This window comes from Protomyctophum parallelum (assembly GCF_964188405.1).
Source record: "Protomyctophum parallelum genome assembly, chromosome: 2".
Lineage (NCBI taxonomy): Eukaryota > Metazoa > Chordata > Actinopteri > Myctophiformes > Myctophidae > Protomyctophum > Protomyctophum parallelum.
The window spans coordinates 58,588,459-58,609,487 of NC_139699.1; the positions used below are offsets into that span (position 1 = coordinate 58,588,459).

General features: G+C 42.3%; 1 protein-coding gene across 2 annotated transcripts in view; it reads left to right on the forward strand.

The window, feature by feature from the left end:
• kif7 (kinesin family member 7) overlaps window positions 1-7,165 on the forward strand; it is a gene marked incomplete at its 3' end in the record, with an annotated part of 30,903 nt that extends 23,738 nt beyond the window's left edge. For both annotated transcript variants that reach the window (XM_083758958.1, XM_083758957.1), the window contains exons 16-20: window positions 1,024-1,239; window positions 2,466-2,672; window positions 3,861-4,059; window positions 5,561-5,722; window positions 6,759-7,165. In XM_083758958.1, the coding sequence (XP_083615084.1) occupies window positions 1,024-1,239; window positions 2,466-2,672; window positions 3,861-4,059; window positions 5,561-5,722; window positions 6,759-7,165 (1,191 nt within the window). The remainder of the gene's footprint in view (window positions 1-1,023; window positions 1,240-2,465; window positions 2,673-3,860; window positions 4,060-5,560; window positions 5,723-6,758) is intronic.
• Window positions 7,166-21,029: the final 13,864 nt, after the last annotated feature.

The following is a 21,029-nucleotide window of genomic DNA, read 5'->3' on the forward strand; positions in this document are numbered from 1 at the left end:
AAATCTCGCACCGGAAGTTACATGAATACAAAGCAGTGAATGGAGCAAGCTGGACCAGCTTATATCAAACATTATTTATGAACCATTGAGAACTGTGTCATATAATCGGTTCAGGCATATAAAAGAAGACACATCACAGTTTATTTTCTAATCACTTGCTTTTCGATGTGCACAGAGTGCACAGTACATTTTATTTTAGCAGCAGCAGGTATCGCTTCGGATTCCGGGGGTATCGCGAGATTTGGCTGCCAGACAGGAAACGGTGGACAGTCTCGCGATACTTGGCACGTTCAGAAACATACTTTTTAGATACCTCTATAAAATTACACAGTGTACACATCGAAAAGCAACACAGCAGACAATAATTTGTTATGTGTCTTCTGTTATTTTCCAATAGCAATTACTTTACAAAAGATCTCAGTCATTCAGAAATAGTGTTTGTTCATGAGCTGGTCACTGAGCTCTCATTGACTCTAATGTATTTTATATATAAATAGTGTTTGTTCATGAGCTGGTCACTGGGCTCTCAGTTGTGATATATTTGCCTCCCCTTGTGGCCGTGGGGGGTACTGCGCCCGGGTGCATTTGTAATTGACTAATAAATTCATTAATAATCATTAATGTGTCAAATCGAAAAAAGGGCTTCGTTACGCCCTCCATATTCATATGGTCAATGCCTGTGTCTATTAGAGGAAGTAGGAAGAGTTGTTCTGTGTGCATAGAGTCTATTGGAGGAAGTAGGAAGAGTTGTTCTGTGTGCATAGAGTCTATTAGAGGAAGTAGGAAGAGTTGTTCTGTCTTCATAGAGTCTATTAGAGGAAGTAGGAAGAGTTGCTCTGTGTGCATAGAGTCTATTAGAGGAAGTAGGAAGAGTTGCTCTGTGTGCATAGAGTCTATTAGAGGAAGTAGGAAGAGTTGTTCTGTGTGCATAGAGTCTATTGGAGGAAGTAGGAAGAGTTGTTTGTTATGTGTGCTTAGAGCCACTTCATGACGTGCTCCTGGCGCCCCTCCCCCTGCCTGCAGGCCCTCAGTAAGGACCTGGTGACCCTGTCTGGGCGTATCGAGTCTCTGGAGCGGGAGCTGAGCGAGAGGAACGGCCTCCTCCGCAGCAGCAGCGCTCAGGACTCGCAGCAGGTCCGACAAGAGATCAACAACCTGCGGACGGAGAAGGACACGCTGCTCAAACAGAGGGTGGAGCTGGACGACAAGCTGCGGCAGGGAAACCTGCTCTCCCCGGAGGTCAGAGCAACAGAATGAAACCTAAATGGCACTGTGTCCGCACTGCTCCGTGCTCTCTAACAGCCCCCGATTCTCCCGATTGTTTACTAATAGGCCAGTCAATCTAAGCTAAAAAAAGGGGTGTGGTCCAAAATAAATTGCAATAGTAATCGTTCAAGGTTTGTTATGATCCTTAGGGTGATCCAAATAACATTTTAACGTTGGGGTGTCATTGAAAATCTATATAAGGCAAACATTTCACATTTTCATTATGCTTCAAGTACCGTGTGACAATTGTGACATGTCAAATTCATGATTCTGAACCCATTCCAAGCATTAGTTTTGCATGAAAAACACTCCTTGGTTGGGCTAAATATGGCCATAGCCACTTGCCCAAATGTGCCTAAAATGTGCTATCTATGGTCTCTTTATTTATGATTTATTTATGGTCGTTTTTAGCCCAAGGAGTGTTTTTCATGCAAAACTAATGCTTGCAATTTATTTTAACAGTTTCCGTGCCGGGAATGGATTACTCCAGGTTAATGTCGCTGCCGTATCGGACATACCCGCCTTTTGTTTTATGTGTTTAATCCGCCGTAATGTAATGAATCAAAAGAAAATCCGTCTTCGTCGCGGAGTATGAGACTGGATGCCTTCGCTGTGATGACGAAACCGGAAATCGTCACATGCTGTGGGCTGCTAGGGCTTCTGGGAAATTGAGGCCAATGGAAATGCATTGGGTGCAACGCCTCATTGAAACCAATCTTGTGTGCGTCTTCCGGGTGCACCAAGATGGTGGATGCTACACACAGATCATAACAAACCACGGGAGCTTTTTTTGATGGATTTTCGCGGATTAAAAGCCCAAATAATTCAGCGTATGCTCTAAAGGTAATACAACAATCTCGGCAGTGAAGGGGGGTTGATTAAAATGCGGGTTAATCGTAAAAAACAGTCAAACTGTTAAGTACGGTATTTAAAAACACACTCCCAAAAAGTGTGTATATTGTAACTTACGTCACCAAGATGACAGTTGCCTCGCTCGGGTTTCGGGAGGTGCATTCGTGAGATTGTGGAATAGTCGCCTGGCTACGCGAGACTGTAAAGGCTGTGACCTCTGTTTCCAGGTAACGGTAGGCTTTGTCTATTCTGGCGTTCAGAGGGAGAAAGGTGGATGATGTAACTGTGTGTGTGGCGGGTGATGGCGATGTAACTAATGTTTGTTGTTGCCCCATCCGTCTCTCCAGGAGGAGCGGACCCTGTTCCAGTTGGACGAGGCGATCGAGGCTTTGGACGCGGCCATCGAGTACAAGAACGAGGCCATCACTCAGAGGCAGAGACAGCTGAGGGCCTCCGCCAGCATGCTCTCCCAGTGGGAGATGAACCTCATGGCCAAGCTCAGTTATTTATCTGCCTCCGAGACCAGAGCTCTGCTGTGCAAGTACTTTGACAAGGTCTGTGCGCTTTGTCTGTTTTGGAGATTAATCAAATTATGCTTTTTATTGCATCCGCTCAGGGCCACATATGTGGGAACTGGGGAGCCTGTGCATGTGCGTGTGCGTGTGCGCGTTCATTTATAATAGTTCCTGGAGAGAGGCCTCCAATTTAAGTCCCTTTATTTCATGTTGGGTTAGGGTTAGTGCAGGTGTAAAATCTTTCAGGTTTTCAAAATGCTATAGTCTCATTGAGCTTTCAGGCCGCGGACCCCCAAAATAATATTTAAACTGGGGACCCCACACCGCCCTGACAAACTCTTGGAAGTTGACTCGGTTCCACAAATAAATATTGTGAGAATAGAAAATCTGACTATTTTCACAATTTCTGCCTCTTTCTTAGCTAACATTTGGCAATTTGGCCAAGGTTTTGTTACTTTTGACACAGTAATCCAGCTCTTATTGAGGGGCGCTCTTATTGGGCTGGACCCCCCCAAAATCATTTGGGGACGCCCACCGGAGTGGTTGAGAACCACTGTCATTAGAGCTCAGAGTGATTATATATGCTTATGTTAAAGGTGTAGTGAAATGAAAAAGACGTTTTTCACACTTTTAGATCATATCCGTGGTCATCATATGGGCATACCTAACAATGGATGCCAAAAAAATGGGAAAATTCTCATTTCTGTGTGTTTTTATATCAAAGGTCCATAAAAACGATTGTATTTATTTATTAAAACGAAAACGTGCTGTGTGATGACGTGTTGAGTTACACATCGACAAAAGCCAATAAAAATGAAGCTCACCCGTTTAATTCCCCATATTTGCGCATCCGTCCAACACAGCTGCTACTGATTACAGAATACTCCGTTTTTATTTCCATTCAAGATAACATCCAGACAGTGTATTACTCGGTTTCAACTTAATCATCACGCTAAAATATGTATCTGAAAACATTATAGGGTAGAAATAAGCCACATAACAGTAAACTGGTTGTGCTGGCCAACCATCTGATTTATAAACAAACACATACCACGCTGTTGCGCATAGCATAAATACCGTCCCTAGCTACCGTCCCATCGCCTGAAGGGATGCGTCGCTCTGATTGGTTCAGAAACTTCAGACCGGTGTTTCATGTTGAAACTTCAAAATAAATTGATAACCATTTCCGTTTCCCTACACCTTTAACGTGCGTGTTGTGGACTGCAGGTGGTGACTCTTCGCGAGGAGGAGCGTAAACTCCAGCTGGCCTTAGCGGACCTGGAGATGCGGGCGGAGGAGCAGCAGAGGCTGGTGGAGTGGCTGGAGAACGCCCTGGATCGGACCACGCTGGACACGGATCGACGACTCACGCAGCAGCAGAAGGAGCATGAACGGAGCGTACAGCTGTTACTGCAACAATGTCGGGGTGGGTATCACTATCTGCAGTAATCAGTGAATATCACAGTGGAAGGAAGAAGGTGGCAAGCTTTAAAGACCCTCCAAGGCAGCTCCTCTTCATCAGGGTCAACTGGGGCCTTCATCAGGGTCAACTGGGACCTTCATCAGGGTCAACTGGGGCCTTCATCAGGGTCAACTGGGGCCTTCATCAGGGTCAACTGGGGCCTTCATCAGGGTCAACTGGGGCCTTCATCAGGGTCAACTGGGGCCTTCATCAGGGTCAACTGGGGCCTTCATCAGTGTCACCTGGGACCTTCATCAGGGTCAACTGGGACCTTCATCAGGGTCAACTGGGGCCTTCATCAGGGTCAACTGGGGCCCCAGGCCAAAACGCCTTGGTCGTTCTTTAACCCTTGTTTTTTAATACAATGAAATAAATTATTTTTCTACCTCAACTGCCCAGAGCTGCCTTGGATCATCTTTAAAGTTTGCCACCTCCTTTCACTGTGATCTTTACTGATTCAAAGGTATAGGACTTTTCCTGTATTATTGAAACCCTCTCCAAAGAGCACCTGTCTGCAGTTTTCTACATAAAGGACCCACGAAGCGCTTCTTCTCTTATTTTATTTTTTTTACCAGTTTGTAAGTGTTTAATGCTGGGACTGTGTCTCTCCTCGCAGAGCAAATGGACGAGGGTCTGATATGTTCTCTCTCTCTCCTCACAGAGCAAATGGACGAGGGTCTGATATGTTCTCTCTCTCTCCTCACAGAGCAAATGGACGAGGGTCTGATATGTTCTCTCTCTCTCCTCACAGAGCAAATGGACGAGGGTCTGATATGTTCTCTCTCTCTCCTCACAGAGCAAATGGACGAGGGTCTGATATGTTCTCTCTCTCCTCACAGAGCAAATGGACGAGGGTCTGATATGTTCTCTCTCTCTCCTCACAGAGCAAATGGACGAGGGTCTGATATGTTCTCTCTCTCTCCTCACAGAGCAAATGGACGAGGGTCTGATATGTTCTCTCTCTCTCCTCACAGAGCAAATGGACGAGGGTCTGATATGTTCTCTTTCTCCTCACAGAGCAAATGGACGAGGGTCTGATATGTTCTCTCTCTCTCCTCACAGAGCAAATGGACGAGGGTCTGATATGTTCTCTCTCTCTCCTCACAGAGCAAATGGACGAGGGTCTGATATGTTCTCTCTCTCTCCTCACAGAGCAAATGGACGAGGGTCTGATATGTTCTCTCTCTCTCCTCACAGAGCAAATGGACGAGGGTCTGATATGTTCTCTCTCTCTCCTCACAGAGCAAATGGACGAGGGTCTGATATGTTCTCTCTCTCTCCTCACAGAGCAAATGGACGAGGGTCTGATATGTTCTCTCTCTCTCCTCACAGAGCAAATGGACGAGGGTCTGATATGTTCTCTCTCTCTCCTCACAGAGCAAATGGACGAGGGTCTGATATGTTCTCTCTCTCCTCACAGAGCAAATGGACGAGGGTCTGATATGTTCTCTCTCTCTCCTCACAGAGCAAATGGACGAGGGTCTTGCAGGAAGGCAGAGACATTATGAGGGATGGATCCACAACCTCAGTAAGGAACTGAACCACTACAAAACATCCAACCTAGAGCTGAGCAGCAAACTGAAGGAGCTTTGTGGTTCAGTCACCCAGCCAAAAGAACATGCCAAAGGTAAGTGTGGTGTGTGTGGTGTCTGCCTATACCAGTGGCCCTTTTCATATCAAGGACAATTATTTATTCAGCATTTGAGCCACAGAGTCCACGGACCACCATTTGATGAGCCTCTCGGACCCAAAACTTTTATTTATTATATTTTGTTGTTGGATTGCATGCGATTTTTGGCACAATTCCATGCTGCATTGATGTGGTACCATAGGTGAGATAATAGGCAAACGTTGATAAACATAAACATAGGCAAACATCATCTAATTCTAATTAATCATCTTAAGTAATAATGAATAATAATAATAGCTCAGATTTATATAGCGCTTTTCTAAGTACCCAAAGCGCTTTACATAAAACAGTAGGAACGACTTTAATTCAAGAAACAAAAATAAAAACAAAAAGGCAAGTAAAATGTCGGTGCTAGATTAAAAACATGAAAGGCTAAGCAAGGGACATCTTAACCAGAGCTCAGCTGGGGAAGGCTACCTTGAAGAGGTGGGTTTTGAGTAATAAGTAGTAAGTAATGCTGATGTTTAACAATAGTTTAACTCTTGAGAGCGTAAAATTAAACAGGTCCATTTGGTTTTGGGATTACTTAATTTACGATTACTTAATTTACAAGAAGTCTACACAATTGAATAATATGTCGAATATTTGTAAGGGTCCATTTGTGTAAAATAAGGGTCCATTTGGTTACCAACTCTCCCATCATTTAGCTGGGGACCACCTGGAATCCCCTCAAGGAACCCACTGGTCTATACTAAACTTGCATGTTAACCCATTTTGGGGCGAGAACCCCTTTTGGTGTTAGCATTACCTCATGCTTTAGCTATTGAAAAATAGCAGATCTACAAGTTCATAGCGCGCCACCGAGTGGCGCGCTATGAACTTGTAGATCTGCAATTTTTGAAAGATCGAAGAACGACTGACACGGAAACATAGCTTTTTCAGAAAACTGTCAGGATGTAGAAGACATTATTAGAATCTGATCTCAGGTCAGTCTCCCCAGTCCCTATAGCGTGTTGTTCCTGTTTGTTTCCAGGGCTGGTATCTGACGGTGGCGGCGGCCTGGAGAAGCTGAGCCGAGGCCCGGCGGGGGAGGAGGGCCGAGGAGGAGGAGGAGCAGGGCCTCTCCCCAAGTCCATGGTGAACACCCCCCTCCCGTCCACCTGGAGGCGCTCCTCTCTCCCCACGGAGGAGACCCCCGGGGTTATGGAGGAGCTGCGGCTCCACGCGGCGCCACCGGGGGAGATTTCTCCCCCCGTCAACCGCGTGGTTCAAACCACAACGACGGCACCGCCCTGGGGCGGCGGCGGCGGAGGAGGAGGAGGAGGAGTCACGTCACTTCCCCTGGTTAAGTCCCGGAGAGAGTCTCGCCGATCCAGCCTGAACATTGGACCACTAATCTCAAACAATGTATTGATCGACGTGCGGAAGAATCCTGTTTAACCCATTCTGACCTGAGATCAGATTCATACGAGGTTTCCACTGGGACACACACTGGTCTGACGAACCCATTCTGACCCGAGATCAGATTCTAAAAATGTCAGTCGTTCTTCGATTTTTCAAAAAATAGCAGACCTACAAGCTCGTATCGCGCCACTTGGTGGCGCGATATGAGCTTGTAGATCTGCTATTTTTAAATAGCTAAAGCACGACATGATGCTGACACCAAAATGGGTGCCCGGTCAGAATGGGTTAAGAGAACGGGAAATGTATGTATTGAGACCCTAAACGTATGTGTATATACCTTCTTTTTTTTTTTTATATATATATATATATATAGTTTTATAAACAAGTCATTCTTATACAAAGCACTTTTACGAAGGTAATATTCATGCTGATCGTATAATGTAACTCCTATTTGGCTTTTCCTCTGTTGTTAAAGTCATCCTGTTTTAATGCTTTGATTCATGTGTATCATTCTGAAAAATAAATGTTTTTTTTTACTCGGTAAATACAATATAGTATTGAATTTGACAACACATTTTGAACTTATTTAACCACATGAACCCTATACCGGCATGTTCTTAATAACCAAACATTTGGCAATAGCAGAACTACAAGCTCACCTTACATTGCAAGAAATAACTATTAAAACCTTTGCGTGCGCAAGAGAGCGAATTATCTATGGACTTTAGCATACTACTCTAGCTCTGTCTTTGATGAATTGAACAAGGCGGACCCTCTTGTAATCAAGTGTAATGCTTTATTGGGTCGTCCACTCACAGTTAAGTCTTTGTATTGAGTTGTGCTTGAAATGTACTGTAATTCTGCAAACTGTTAATACATATTTCAATCAATCAATCAATCAAAAAAGCTATATAGACCATGCCCATCTTAAGGCTCATTTGGGCCATTTAAACCCTGATGGCCAAGAGGTGCAGCACATCCACACATTCCAGCGGGTGCAGGATCCAAAAGAATAACCAAGAAAGGGAAGATGGAAGCTCCCAAAACAGCCTAATGACAACAGAGCGGAACACAATACAACGTTTGGGCCTCAGGGGCCTTCGTCAGGTATTTAAACGCTCTCATGATTTAAACTCAGGAGATCGGGTCCAAAATGGTTTTATTTTAATCTAGTGGTAAGGTGAGTTTTGGAACTTGTGAACTTTACAGAGAGGTCAACACAAAGTCCTTAGATTAAGAAGATATCTTAATATTACTGTGTGTGCATGATAAGTTTAGTCAGTCGTAACACTCAGCTAATTGTAACTGATGCAACCACTGACCACTTTCTAAAACAATCCCCTATAGAAAACTATATAGCACACTTTAATATTAATCTAGTGATAAATGTGAGCTTTGTAGAGAGGCCAACACAAAAACATCTACATTTAGATTATGAACATAGGAATATATAATATATATATATATATTTCTTCTTGTAGGCTACTCAATTTTTTGTTAAAACTCTTTATTATTTACCTCCTTACTTGTGTTACTTACTTACTACTTATCCTCTTCGTCCCGGTTGGGGCATAAGGCCGCAATCACACACTGCCACTGGATCCTGTCTGGTGCTTTCTCCTGTGCTCCGTCCCAGGTAAGACCCATCCCCTGTGCTTCGTCCCAGGTAAGACCCATGCCCTGTGCTTCGTCCCAGGTAAGACCCATCCCCTGTCCTTCGTCCCAGGTAAGACCCATCCCCTGTGCTTCGTCCCAGGTAAGACCCAACCCCTGTGCTTCGTCCCAGGTAAGACCCATCCCCTGTGCTTCGTCCCAGGTAAGACCCAACCCCTGTGCTTCGTCCCAGGTAAGACCCAACCCCTGTGCTTCGTCCCAGGTAAGACCCATCTGTCCTTCACCAGGTGTTCTTTGGTCAGCCTCTCTTTTCCCAACCGGGGTCCATCTCAAGGCAACCTTGGGTAACCTTTCGTTGGGCATCGTCGATACGTGACCGAGCCATCTTAATCCGCGGCTCTTTATCTCAAGGGACATACGAGAGCTGCCCGTCTTCTTATCAAGTTCGTCATTTGAGATCTTGTTTTGGCCAGAAGATGTTGCAATTTTTGCGTAAGCAGCCACTATGGAAGACGCCGACCTATATCCTCTTTGGTTTCTCTCCAGCACTCAGAGCCATATAGCAGGACAGCCTTAACATTACTGTTGTAGAGCCTGAGTTTGGTCCTCCAGGTTGGGGGTTGGGCAACAAAACCTGTTACAGAAACTCTTACTTGTGTGGTTCAAAGAAAATATAGCTCACCTTCAAGGTGTGCCATCATGTTAACCCCCGAGGGACTCATGGATAAATGTGTGTAATAATAATCAGTAAAAGAGACTCCTAAATTTGACGCCTAACCCTCAAACTGTTATTCAGCTACACAATAATGAAACCGTAATCTCCTTTGTCTGATTTATACTTTCATTGACATTACATTGATATTGATAATAGTATCTATGATAGCCCCCATATAATGTGGATTCACCATTCTCGTTGCATAGGCCTTCAACTTGGAAAAATGCGTTTTTCCACTCCTCATTCCCACCACTAGATGGTGGTAATGCACCATCATTGCTTTGGGATCTGATCACCATACGCTGCTGATGCTCCCATGATCCATGTTGGTTGGTTGGAGTATAATTTAGTATTATGTAAGGTTTTTCCCACTCAAATGGTACCTCGTCAGATAATCCCCACATAGCCTACAACAACTTCACTGTAGTAGCGTAACGCGTTCATAAATGATATTTGTACTTGGCTGTCTGCTGTCGTGAAAGTTTATAGTTAGAGATATTAGGGACCGCCATTTTCAATTCATCAAAAAATGTCATATTAGTATGCTATTAAAAAGTGACTTGGTGGAGATGCACAGTAAGCTCATCCGTTTTAGGAGAAAGGTTATGGAAATACAGGATGGTATCTACATTTAAACCTATAAGAAATCGTAATTTATGATTGTACAATGCTGCAGCCTAATTCTGACTGTTGTGGTTTTCAGCTATTAAGTGCTCCTACCGTCTCAATGTCCCAAAAGCATCGTGGAATATTGGAAACTAATTTATAGAGCAGAATAAACGACAAACCTCTGCTCTGATGAAAGTTGAATTTGTGTTTTACAGCAGCTTTGCATTATAGTTACTGACAACAAAAAACAAAAGTCAGGTCATGGAAGAATAATGGACCAGTTATTTTATAAACTATACACTTCCAAACTTCTCTACTTCTATGTTTCTGCACTTCCAATAAGAACACAGTAGTTGTACTATATGTTTAAATTGCATGAATGTAGTACTATGATGTTGTCTCTTACCCCCCTACCCTTAACCCTTGACATTGAAGTAGGTAGGCTGTAATACTTATTAAACTTATAGCCTATCATCGGCCTATCCATAAGGCTCCTACGATTCTAATCTCCTTAATATCTCTGTGGGCTGAAAGTTTATTGGTAACAAGCCAATATAGTGAACAATATATTCAAGATATTCTACTATCCCAAATTGATCCACAACAATTTGACTGGATTGCTCTACTGTCCATTTGAACTTGGTGTGTTTTTAATTATCTCTAAATCCTCACTATGACCTGTCCAACAGCAACACTTCATCATCATGTAATAATGTATCGGTATTCAATGTGGTTAATGTATTTTATGACCAACAAATGCAGCCGTCTGCGAATATTGTTTTGTTTTTTTGTTTTTTTTTTAAGTACATTTTATTCAAAGAGTATGACATATGCAATTTTCACAGACAGCGAATACGACTCTTCTTTTTTTTTTTTACAACGAATATTGTTTTGTTTACGTGACATGTTAGTGTGCTTCACAGTGCTTGCTTGACAGTACCAGTCAAATGGGACAGTTTGTTCAGTCTCTGCAATGGTCCTGCAGGCAAAACCACTCGGTTCCAACATATGGCCTTTTCAGTCCCACATTGGCCTTTTTTGCCACTCCATCTAAGCATCTATCACTATCAGTATCAGCTACCTGTGGCTGCTCAGTGCTCATATTAACTCATTCTGACCTGAGATCAGATTCATACGAGGTTTCCACTGGGACACACATTGGTCTGACGAACCCATTCTGACCTGAGATCAGATTCTAAACATGTCAGTCGTTCTTCGATTTTTCAAAAATAGCAGACCTACAAGCTCGTATCGCGCCACTCGGTGGCGCGATATGAGCTTGTAGATCTGCTATTTTTCAATAGCTAAAGCATAACATGATGCTAATACCAAAATGGGTGCCCGGTCAGAATGGGTTAAATGTAATATGCAAATTCTGGCATATACTGTAGGATGAATAAAGGCCAGTCAGTTCCAAACCTTCCAACTGACATTTGTGTGATTTAAAACTGCAATATTTGCAAGATGGGGGAAAGCCCTTGTGTAAAACATAGTCTATATAAATGTTCACAAAAATCACACCTGTGTGAAGTGAGTGGTGCAGCTCATGTGTGGGGGTCCCCGGGGCGGGTCCGGAAGTTCCAGATTCCTGGTGAGCCGCCCTGCGTTCCGAAACGGTCGAGAAATGACAGTTACCGTGTGGGGGTCCCGTCCCAGGAACATCCAGACCCCCAGAAATGCGGCCAGGGGGCCCGGGCCACCCGTGTCCGGAACGGTCGAGAAATGAGCCATGTGTGGGGGTCCCCGGAACATCCAGACCACCAGGAACGTACCCAGGGGGCTGGCCCCGTTCCGGCGAGCCGCCACCGTTACCGTGTGGGGGTCCCTGGAACATCCAGACCCCCAGTTGGTGACAGTATAGTACAGGAACCAATCAATGATGCCTTCATCTGGCGACGTCAGGTTATTGAGGGACGCTATAGCCCCTCCTATATACAGCGTTAATGTTTGTTTTTCAATGATGCTTGTTTAAGAAAACGCCATAGACAATAAAGATAAATAAAATGTTTTGAGGACTCAAAAAGAAACATTAGCACCCATTGCTTAAACAAACATTATGTTGTAATTGATGTAAGATGATAAGAGTGCCCCTCACTTTACACGGGTGTGATTTTATTTATTAGGCCTAGTAACAGAAATCTGTTTTGAACATTAAATTATATTTTATTTTATTTTATTTTCCCTTCCTGTCCGAGGGGGGGGGGGGGGGGGGGGGGGGCTGTGCCTGGGGGGGAGGGGTGCTCCAGCCCCCAGCACCCCTACTTCCCTCAGCCATCCCTACGTAGACAATGACATGAGGAATAGGCCAGTAGAGGGCACTGGATATCGGTATACAGTCTATGGTATAACCCTGGCCTAAACCTAAAGTATAACCCCACCCCACAATAGTTTTTTCAATGCAACATATTATTTAGCATAGCCTGCCTATATAAAACCTACTTTCTAAGTTCACGTGTATAAAATTAAAGTTTTATTTTAATAGTGTGATGAAGGTGATCTTTGGATCTGAGCTGGGCCAACACAAAAAACCTTACATGGCCTAGATTAAGAAAATATCTTAATCTTATTGTGCATAATGAAGTTTAGTAGGCATATACGTAGTGGCCTATAGCAGCCTAGCCTATAGTGATAATGATTTAATTGAACATGTGAATACAATTTGAAACCTGATGACGAGCAGACTGTCTGAAACGTGTGTGTGTGTGTGTGTGTGTGTGTGTGTGTGTGTGTGTGTGTGTGTGTGTGTGTGTGTGTGTGTGTGTGTGTGTGTGTGTGTGTGTGTGTGTGTGTGTGTGTGTGTGTGTGTGTGTGTGTGTGTGTGTGTGTGTGTGTGTGCGGGCGCGCGGAAATATTTGGTGTATGGGGATAGCTAGCGGGTCAAGACGGCTAGAACCCTGCCTCGGTGTTAAAAGTGAACGGAACACACTGGAAATGTAGGCCTATTGACAAGGTGGAGCGGCCACGAAATAAATATGGCTCTAGAGACTAGTCTAGAAATAAATAGGCTCACTAGAGTCTAGACTAGTCTATCTAGTCTTACCCCCCCCCCCCCCCTATTCAAATATGTTAGAAATTTGGGGATAATGTTTTTTTTATATTGAAAATAATGATAACCCACATATACGTCGCGACACAGTCACAGTTAACGCTGTGTCTGTCGGCCAGTTGGGCTCTTGGAACGGATTTACGGACCTCGTAAATGTCATCAGCAACATACAGACCAACAGTCGATCCAGACATCCAGTCCAAATCCAACAGAAGATTCTAATCTAGCAATCGCCTGCTGTGTGTAGGCTAACTAGGCTATGTTACTTAAAATCGTGATGAGGTATATAAATCGGTCAGGAATACGAGACTGCAGTGCTCGCCCATCGGTCAGGCAAAGTTAATGGATGTTTCAATGCAAAGTTGAACTCTTTTAAGATTGCACGAGAAATAGTTTGTAACTTCCAGATGAAGCTACACATTAATAATGAATAGCCTAAAATGAATTAGTGTTGCTTGTGTGAAAAATGCCATTTTACAACATTCCGATTCGCCAATTATTTGTAATTAATTAAGGGCCTACTATAGGCCCGGCCTCTATAATGTACGTAGCCTATACTAGACATCTTTATGTTCCTGGAAGTGTTTATTTTCAAGTTCCATTAATCCTAATTTAGCTTTTAAACAAGGGTGTCTATGACCCTTAACAGATTACCCCCCCCCCCCCCCTACTAACACCACACACACACACACACACACACACACACACACACACACACACACACACACACACACACACACACACACACACACACACACACACACACTCACACACTCACACACCCACACACACATGTTCTTTGATTGGCTAGTAGGTAACTTGGTGGTGATGTGACGTCACTGCAGACGAGCGCTGTCAGAGGAGGAGGATTCAGCATTTAGAAGTCAGAAGTCTCTCTCCTCCAGACCTCCACTGAGAGAGAGAGAGAGAGAGAGAGAGAGGGGAGACCGGGAGAGAGAGAGAGAGAGGTGCTCCAGCTCCACACACAGTGAGAGGACCAGACTGAGCATCAGAGCATCAGGACACCCGCGGATACGAACAGAGCAACAACGCCGCGGATTGTAATATTATAGGATTAAAGGCTTATTTCTGCGAAAGATCACCTCGCGTCCTGTTCGTTTTGACGGAAATCAAGCTGGCACCGAGGACGAGGAGGGACCTATATTCCACCACGGATACAAATAATATTCAGCGTGGACATGGAGCACAGGAGCAGACATTGTGGTCGTGATATGAGCATCCATAAACGGCTATGAATACCTAGCATAACGCGACTCATGCTTCGCCTGTTCATTAGAATTGCGTGCATGCAGGTTGCAGACTTGCACTCACCTGTTTGTTTGGCACGCCAAGGCTTCGCTATTAAGACCTGTTCACATAAATGACGAGCCATCCATCCATCCATCCATCCATCCATGCATCCATCCCTCCCTACACGTGGATTAGTTACCGTGCGTTGATGCAAGGGGCACAGATTCTCACAATGGAAAAGTAAGCGCGTTTGGGTTCAGTCATCCGTTTTTATGATTATTAAACGTAGGCTATTTTAATTTCCCCGGACACATATATACCAGATGCATATAGCCACGTTTGAAAATGTCCTTTAAAAAAGGCTATACTTCTTGGATCACCCAAATTTGTCAAATCGTAAAATGTAGGCTATAGTAGTCAGACAGTGGGGAGTTAGTCAAGGATATAGCCATTTCCAATTGCATCTTCTCATAGGCTGGACTTGGAGAGGATAAAGTCCAGTATGGTCGCTTTGAAAAATGCCCTGTCACAATTCAAATGTGAGCTTGCAGGCTATATTTATTGGCAATGCTATAGTGTATTACACCAGGGTTAATCAGCAAGGGTATATAGTCTTCTATTAGCTATAATCTTATAGATCGTCATCATGGGTAATGACATGACGTGATCAAGTCGCAGCTGATAGTTTTCAATATTCTATTTATTAAGGTTTTTTCAATAATTGCAGTCATTCACACAACAAGCCACGCCTGAACAAGGTGACGAAGGTTTCGTTTCTGCCGTCGAATTTCCAATTAAGCTCTCTGACGTCAGACGTATATAGCTATACTGATCTGATCGGGGGAAACGTGAGTTCATCATACGGTTGTTTTCAATTAAATACATACAGTACAGTACAGTACAGAGGCCTACTGTACACAGGAGGCTATACTGTTAAACAGGTTGTTTTCAAATAAAGACACACAGTACAGGGGCCTACTGTACACAGGAGGCTACTGTTAAACAGGTTGTTTTCAAATAAAAACACATCCGCTATAGGCCTACTGTTAAACAGCAAACGATAACAAACGTTTTTGGGTAACAACTAACAAGACATGATTATATACCCATTGCCTTGAACATAATATTGAGAATAGTGTTAAAGCAATCCTTAATGTATTCACATGGAAGACCCACGTGTTATGGCATAATAATAATAATAATAATAATAATAAGGGTAATAATAATAATAATAGTAATAGTAATAGTAATAATAATATACTAAGACTAATATAATAATAACAATGCTAATAATAACAAGAGGCTATAGGCCTACTTACTATCAGCGAATGTATGGTTACTTACAACAAGGGCAAATTGATGATTTTCATATAGAAACTATAGTCTTACATTAGCTGATAGATTATATGCTTTGTTTTACTTCTAGGTCTGCAGTGGGCTTACAGTCTTACACTGAATGCGGCGTGAATTAAAAATGATATTATATAAGCACTAATCACTCTGAGCATATTTAGCCTATTTAGTTTAGTAGGATTTCACTCATGTATAGATGCGGATGAATAAGATTAGTGCTGTGATCCAGGCCCAGAACAGGCAAATAGCCAACTTTTGAGAAAATGGGACATTGTGATCTTATTGTATGCTATAGTACATGTTTGTATTGGTAGATTATTATTGTATACTGCTGAGATGATGGGTATCATGTTATGGACCCAACATAGATTATAGCTGCAAAGCTGATATACAAGCTCTGGTGTTAAAGGTGCAGGTGTATTCACGTTTGCACTATACTGAACATTACAGGGTATTAAAGTATAGGCTTGTGATGCTGCAACAACATTATAATCATTTTTCTTTTTTTTTTAGGAGCCCTCAGACATATAGACCATGGCATACCATAAGATGGAGTATGTTCCTGTCTTTGGTTATCTAGCTGTATGAGTGTTATTCCACCATCATAAAGCTAGATAACCGAAAGTAGGAATGTCTCCACAACCTGTAGCCTGTATACAGCCTGCATGGGGGAAGAAATCAGTCAAGAGGACATCCATCCTTTACAGGTGGGTCTAACTATTCACTCCATCACAGAATGGCTTTTAGTGGTTATTATGGAACGTTTGACAGCCTATATGGTGCATAAAGAGTACTATATGAACAGTTTAAGTCCACAGTAATTATCCATAATGTATCAACGAGGCCTTTTCGTGAAGGGGTCAGAATAAAATTAGGATTTAAACTGTTATTCGTCTATAGTACTTAACCCATTCTGACCGGGCACCCATTTTGGTGTCAGCATCATGTTATGCTTTAGCTATTTAAAAATAGCAGATCTACAAGCTCATATCGCGCCACCGAGTGGCGCGATACGAGCTTGTAGGTCTGCTATTTTTGAAAAATCGAAGAGCAACTGACATTTTTAGAATCTGATCTCAGGTCAGAATGGGTTCATCAGACCCAGTGTTTGTCCGGCGGAAACCTCGTATGAATCTGATCTCAGGTCAGAATTGGTTAATGTTATTGTCCCAAAACACAATTCAACATCTCACCTGATTATCCGCATATTGTGTTTGGCCTATATAGCAATGTTTCCCTTTCCCCCCATTCTGTTGAATAGATTATAGCTATATGTCAAAGCATTGTCTTTAACTCATGACTGTTCTATTAAACACAACCAATCTCTTTCTATTATAATGTAAAGAAAACATATTATCGTTCTTCAGTAGCGTTCTCCTTTATAAACTTGCAGTTCTCGTTACTTCAAACTCTTCAAAATATAGTGCCTAGAATCACATCTGACCTTTGGTCCCTGTATGGGTGTGCAGGTTATTGGGTTAGTGAGTTTCGATGTCAGTGTTGAAAACACAGACTCCTTTGGGGGGGGGGGGGGGACACACATGCACTAGGCTATAGCATGATACTGCAGACCATATTTGAAATTGATATCCCTTTTCCAAACTCAACTATACTGTACACCCATTAAATGTATCACTTTAAGTGGGATATAGTTTTTATATCCTTATATATTGGATAAGGATGATACCATTGCTTTTCACCCAAACAAAATGATTAAGCTTTCCCCAATCAAACTTTGCAGTACTTCATAATGCGAAGTTTGGGAAGAGCAACTGGTGTACAAAATGTTATGCAGTGGCTCTTACACTTAATGCGTGTGCAAGTCCTTTGAATTGTATCATTGCTTAATTGTGTTTTCTTTGCGCCTTTCAGTAAAGATAATAATAAATGCAAGCTCAAAACATTTATACAATTATCAGATCTCGTCAGTACAGCCAGCACATTTTAAATCATTAAACCATTGTTATTTATCCATCAATTTGTTTGGAATGGCTCAAAATGATTCTATCGAAGACATGATTTTGCTTTCAATTACCAATAAATGAATCTTATGTCATCCTTGTCTTGTATAGCAATTACTGTGTGTGTGTGTGTGTGTGTGTGTGTGTGTGTGTGTGTGTGTGTGTGTGTGTGTGTGTGTGTGTGTGTGTGTGTGTGTGTGTGTGTGTGTGTGCGTGTGTGTGCGTGTGCGTGTGCGTGTGTGTGTGTGTGTGCGCGTGTGCATGTGTGTTTGTGTGCGTGCGCGCGTGTGTCTTGTGTGAGTGTGGGCTAATGGTGGTTTGCTGGTGGAGTGGAGTGGGGGGGGGGGGGGTTATTTGTATGATTTTCCCACAGTGATTGCCAGCATTTTACACCATCATGTACAGTATGGAGTTGATGGTAAATACTGTAGCTAAACAGAGATGGTAAGATGAGAGTATACTGTATATATACAGTACAGTATGTGTAATAGCTGTTCCAAAATGTCAATTTAATCGCTGTTCCTGAATCATCAAAGATGGGAGGCATCTTAAATCCTACAGGGGCCAAGACGGGCATAACAGAGCAGTCCACTCGTTGCTTTCTTGGCATAGATATGGAGGCCATCTTGATTGAGGGTGTTGTACGACTGCGCCTAAAATGGCTGTGTTGGCATAATACTGTATAGCGCTGCGTTAATGACTATCAGCATTTCTCTGTCATGACTCCCCTAATCAGCAGCCTCTATCTCACCTCGTGTCTTCGCTATCAACCCACTCTGCTCCAAGCTGATCAGCAACACTTGTGGCGTGTGGCAATATAGCGACGAAACCGCAGTGTAAGTGAGATGTGCATGCACGAAGCAAAAGCACATACTGTATAGGCCCTGTACATAGTACATCTTATACTGTATAGGCCCTATACATATAGTACATCTTATATTGATTTCAATGTTAACAAACTGACAGGAGATTGTTTGGTTTTGGATTTCGCAGCTTTTTCTTTCTTTCACTGGTCATTTCTCTGTCTCCATCTCTCTAAACGCGCACACACACACGCACGCGTGCGCGCGCACACTCACTCACACACACACAAAATCTGATATATATCATCTAAATTATTTCTGATTGAGTAAATCAGTAAATATTAAATAAGATTTGTATCTTATAACTGCTACAGGGTAAAGTCTTTATATTTATTCATTTCAGATTCACCTATATAGTCATTAAAATGGATTTGATTTGTCTTACTTATTCTACATGGTGTATAGAGAAGACCCAACAATGATACATTGATTTAATACAGAACAAACTGATGTGACACACCACTTAAGTAGCCTTCATGATTTAAAATTTAAAAGGTAGGCCTAATTATACCTCATTGTTTATGAAAATATATTTTAAAAAAATCCAAGCACGATTAAAGATTAATTATATAAATGAGATATGTGTGATATACTGTTTTTAGACATGAAAGTAGGTCATTAAATAGCCTCTAATTAAGCTATAGTAAAACAACACAATTAACTGTATTTATTTCTAAAATAGGCTTTGTTACTGCAAGAGCCACTTTTCTATTTTTGCTAATTGATGATGTCACGACAGGGCGTGGTCAAGGCCAAGGTTGCCACGGTATTTAACCAGGTGGTGACCTGTAATCAAGCACTGGCGTTTCTAACACACCTTTTTTTTAACCGTTTTTAACTGCGTTCAGGAGGGCTCATTGGCTGAATTCTGTTGACTGTTATTGTATGCGGAAGTGACAGATCGGCTACAGAAAATACATATATGTTTTGTCGAACTGAATGGACACGTTTTGGACATCAACCTTTGAGCACACATTATAAACTTCCATCCTCGACTGCCACAATTAGGCCCTACAGTTACATTGCCTTGATGAATATTTGCCTACGTCATTGAACGAAATATATATTGTGATTTGTGGATTTTCATATAGGCCTAAGTGGATTTGAACAATGGACACAATCCGACCACAGTGACAGTCTAACAGCCCAAAAGATGCATCATCAGGCTCTATTTGGCTATATAGGCTACTGTGCTGTATATATTAGCCAGGCCAAGGCCTGACGCATTTGGGAAAGTATGGGCACGTCTGTGCGTGCACCATGCGGTCCATGCCCAATTAGCCTATACAAAAGCCTATTTGCGAAGTGAATAGAATAATAAATAATAACTTAGGCCTACACAATATTTTCAAGCTTAAATCCTATGGTCATAATCATTGATGTTTTAGAAGAATGGGCCTAAAACTCTTAAGATTTTATAGTATAGAGGCACGAGTTCAAGTTTTAAAGTTCATCACATCCAAATTGTGCATGTGTCAATGCTGAGTTGCACATTTATTCCCATTAGCAGGTGATGCCAGCATTCACTTCAATTCTAATTTCATTTGCCCATATTTGTGATATTCCTTTTTCTTTTTTTCTTCTTTTTTTTAGCTAGTTTCTGTGGCCTTTATTTTCTGCAGCCCACCACAGCAAAGATGGAGTGGCATTGGCACCGTGGCACGGTGTTCAGTCTCCACAGTCCACAATTATCTTAATGAAACACTCGCGCAGTCGCAGCTGCACACCTGCTCGTTTGCCGATTAATTGTCCTGCATGTTTTTTATCCCTGGCTGTAGGCTTATTATTTACTCCTCGATCGTCTCAGAAATCGGATATTTGTTAAAATGTGTTTTAATGAACTACTGCCGTATAGGCCTACTGCCCATGACAATGCTTAATGTTAAATGAATAGGCTATGAATGAATAAGTATAGCCGTTAGATTTAGTTATATAGAAAATGTATCCAACATAGCTCTGTGCAATTCAATGCATAACGAAATCATAGAATAGCTGTTTTTTTAATTACAAATTATTAGTCACCAAATATTCAATATTGACATACTTACTTATTTGCCGGACTTTGTCTATTTTTTGCCGATGTCAAAAAGAGAGACAATTTGCTGCTGTATAGTCGCGTATACAATCTCATAATTGTAAAACGTCTCTTAACCCATTATATATATACCCATATATTTACCGATTTCTACAGGATTATACCGAGGAAAGGCAGTTCCTTTGAAAGAAAGGCCTACAGTCAGAAATAAAATACAAATGTTCATCAAAGACAAATGGCCTCTTATATATTATAAAGGAGCCACGCCGACGCTGTTAATGAAAAGGAGCAGACGAGCTCCGTCTCTTAATGTAATTACAGAGAGCGGAGAGCCCAATTTAAAGGAACAGCGACATGCACATATTCACTCACTACGAGACTCATAGGCTTGTCATGTTTGTATTGTTTTGGCCCAACACAAAACATCTAATGTCCAATAAGGCTTATATGAGA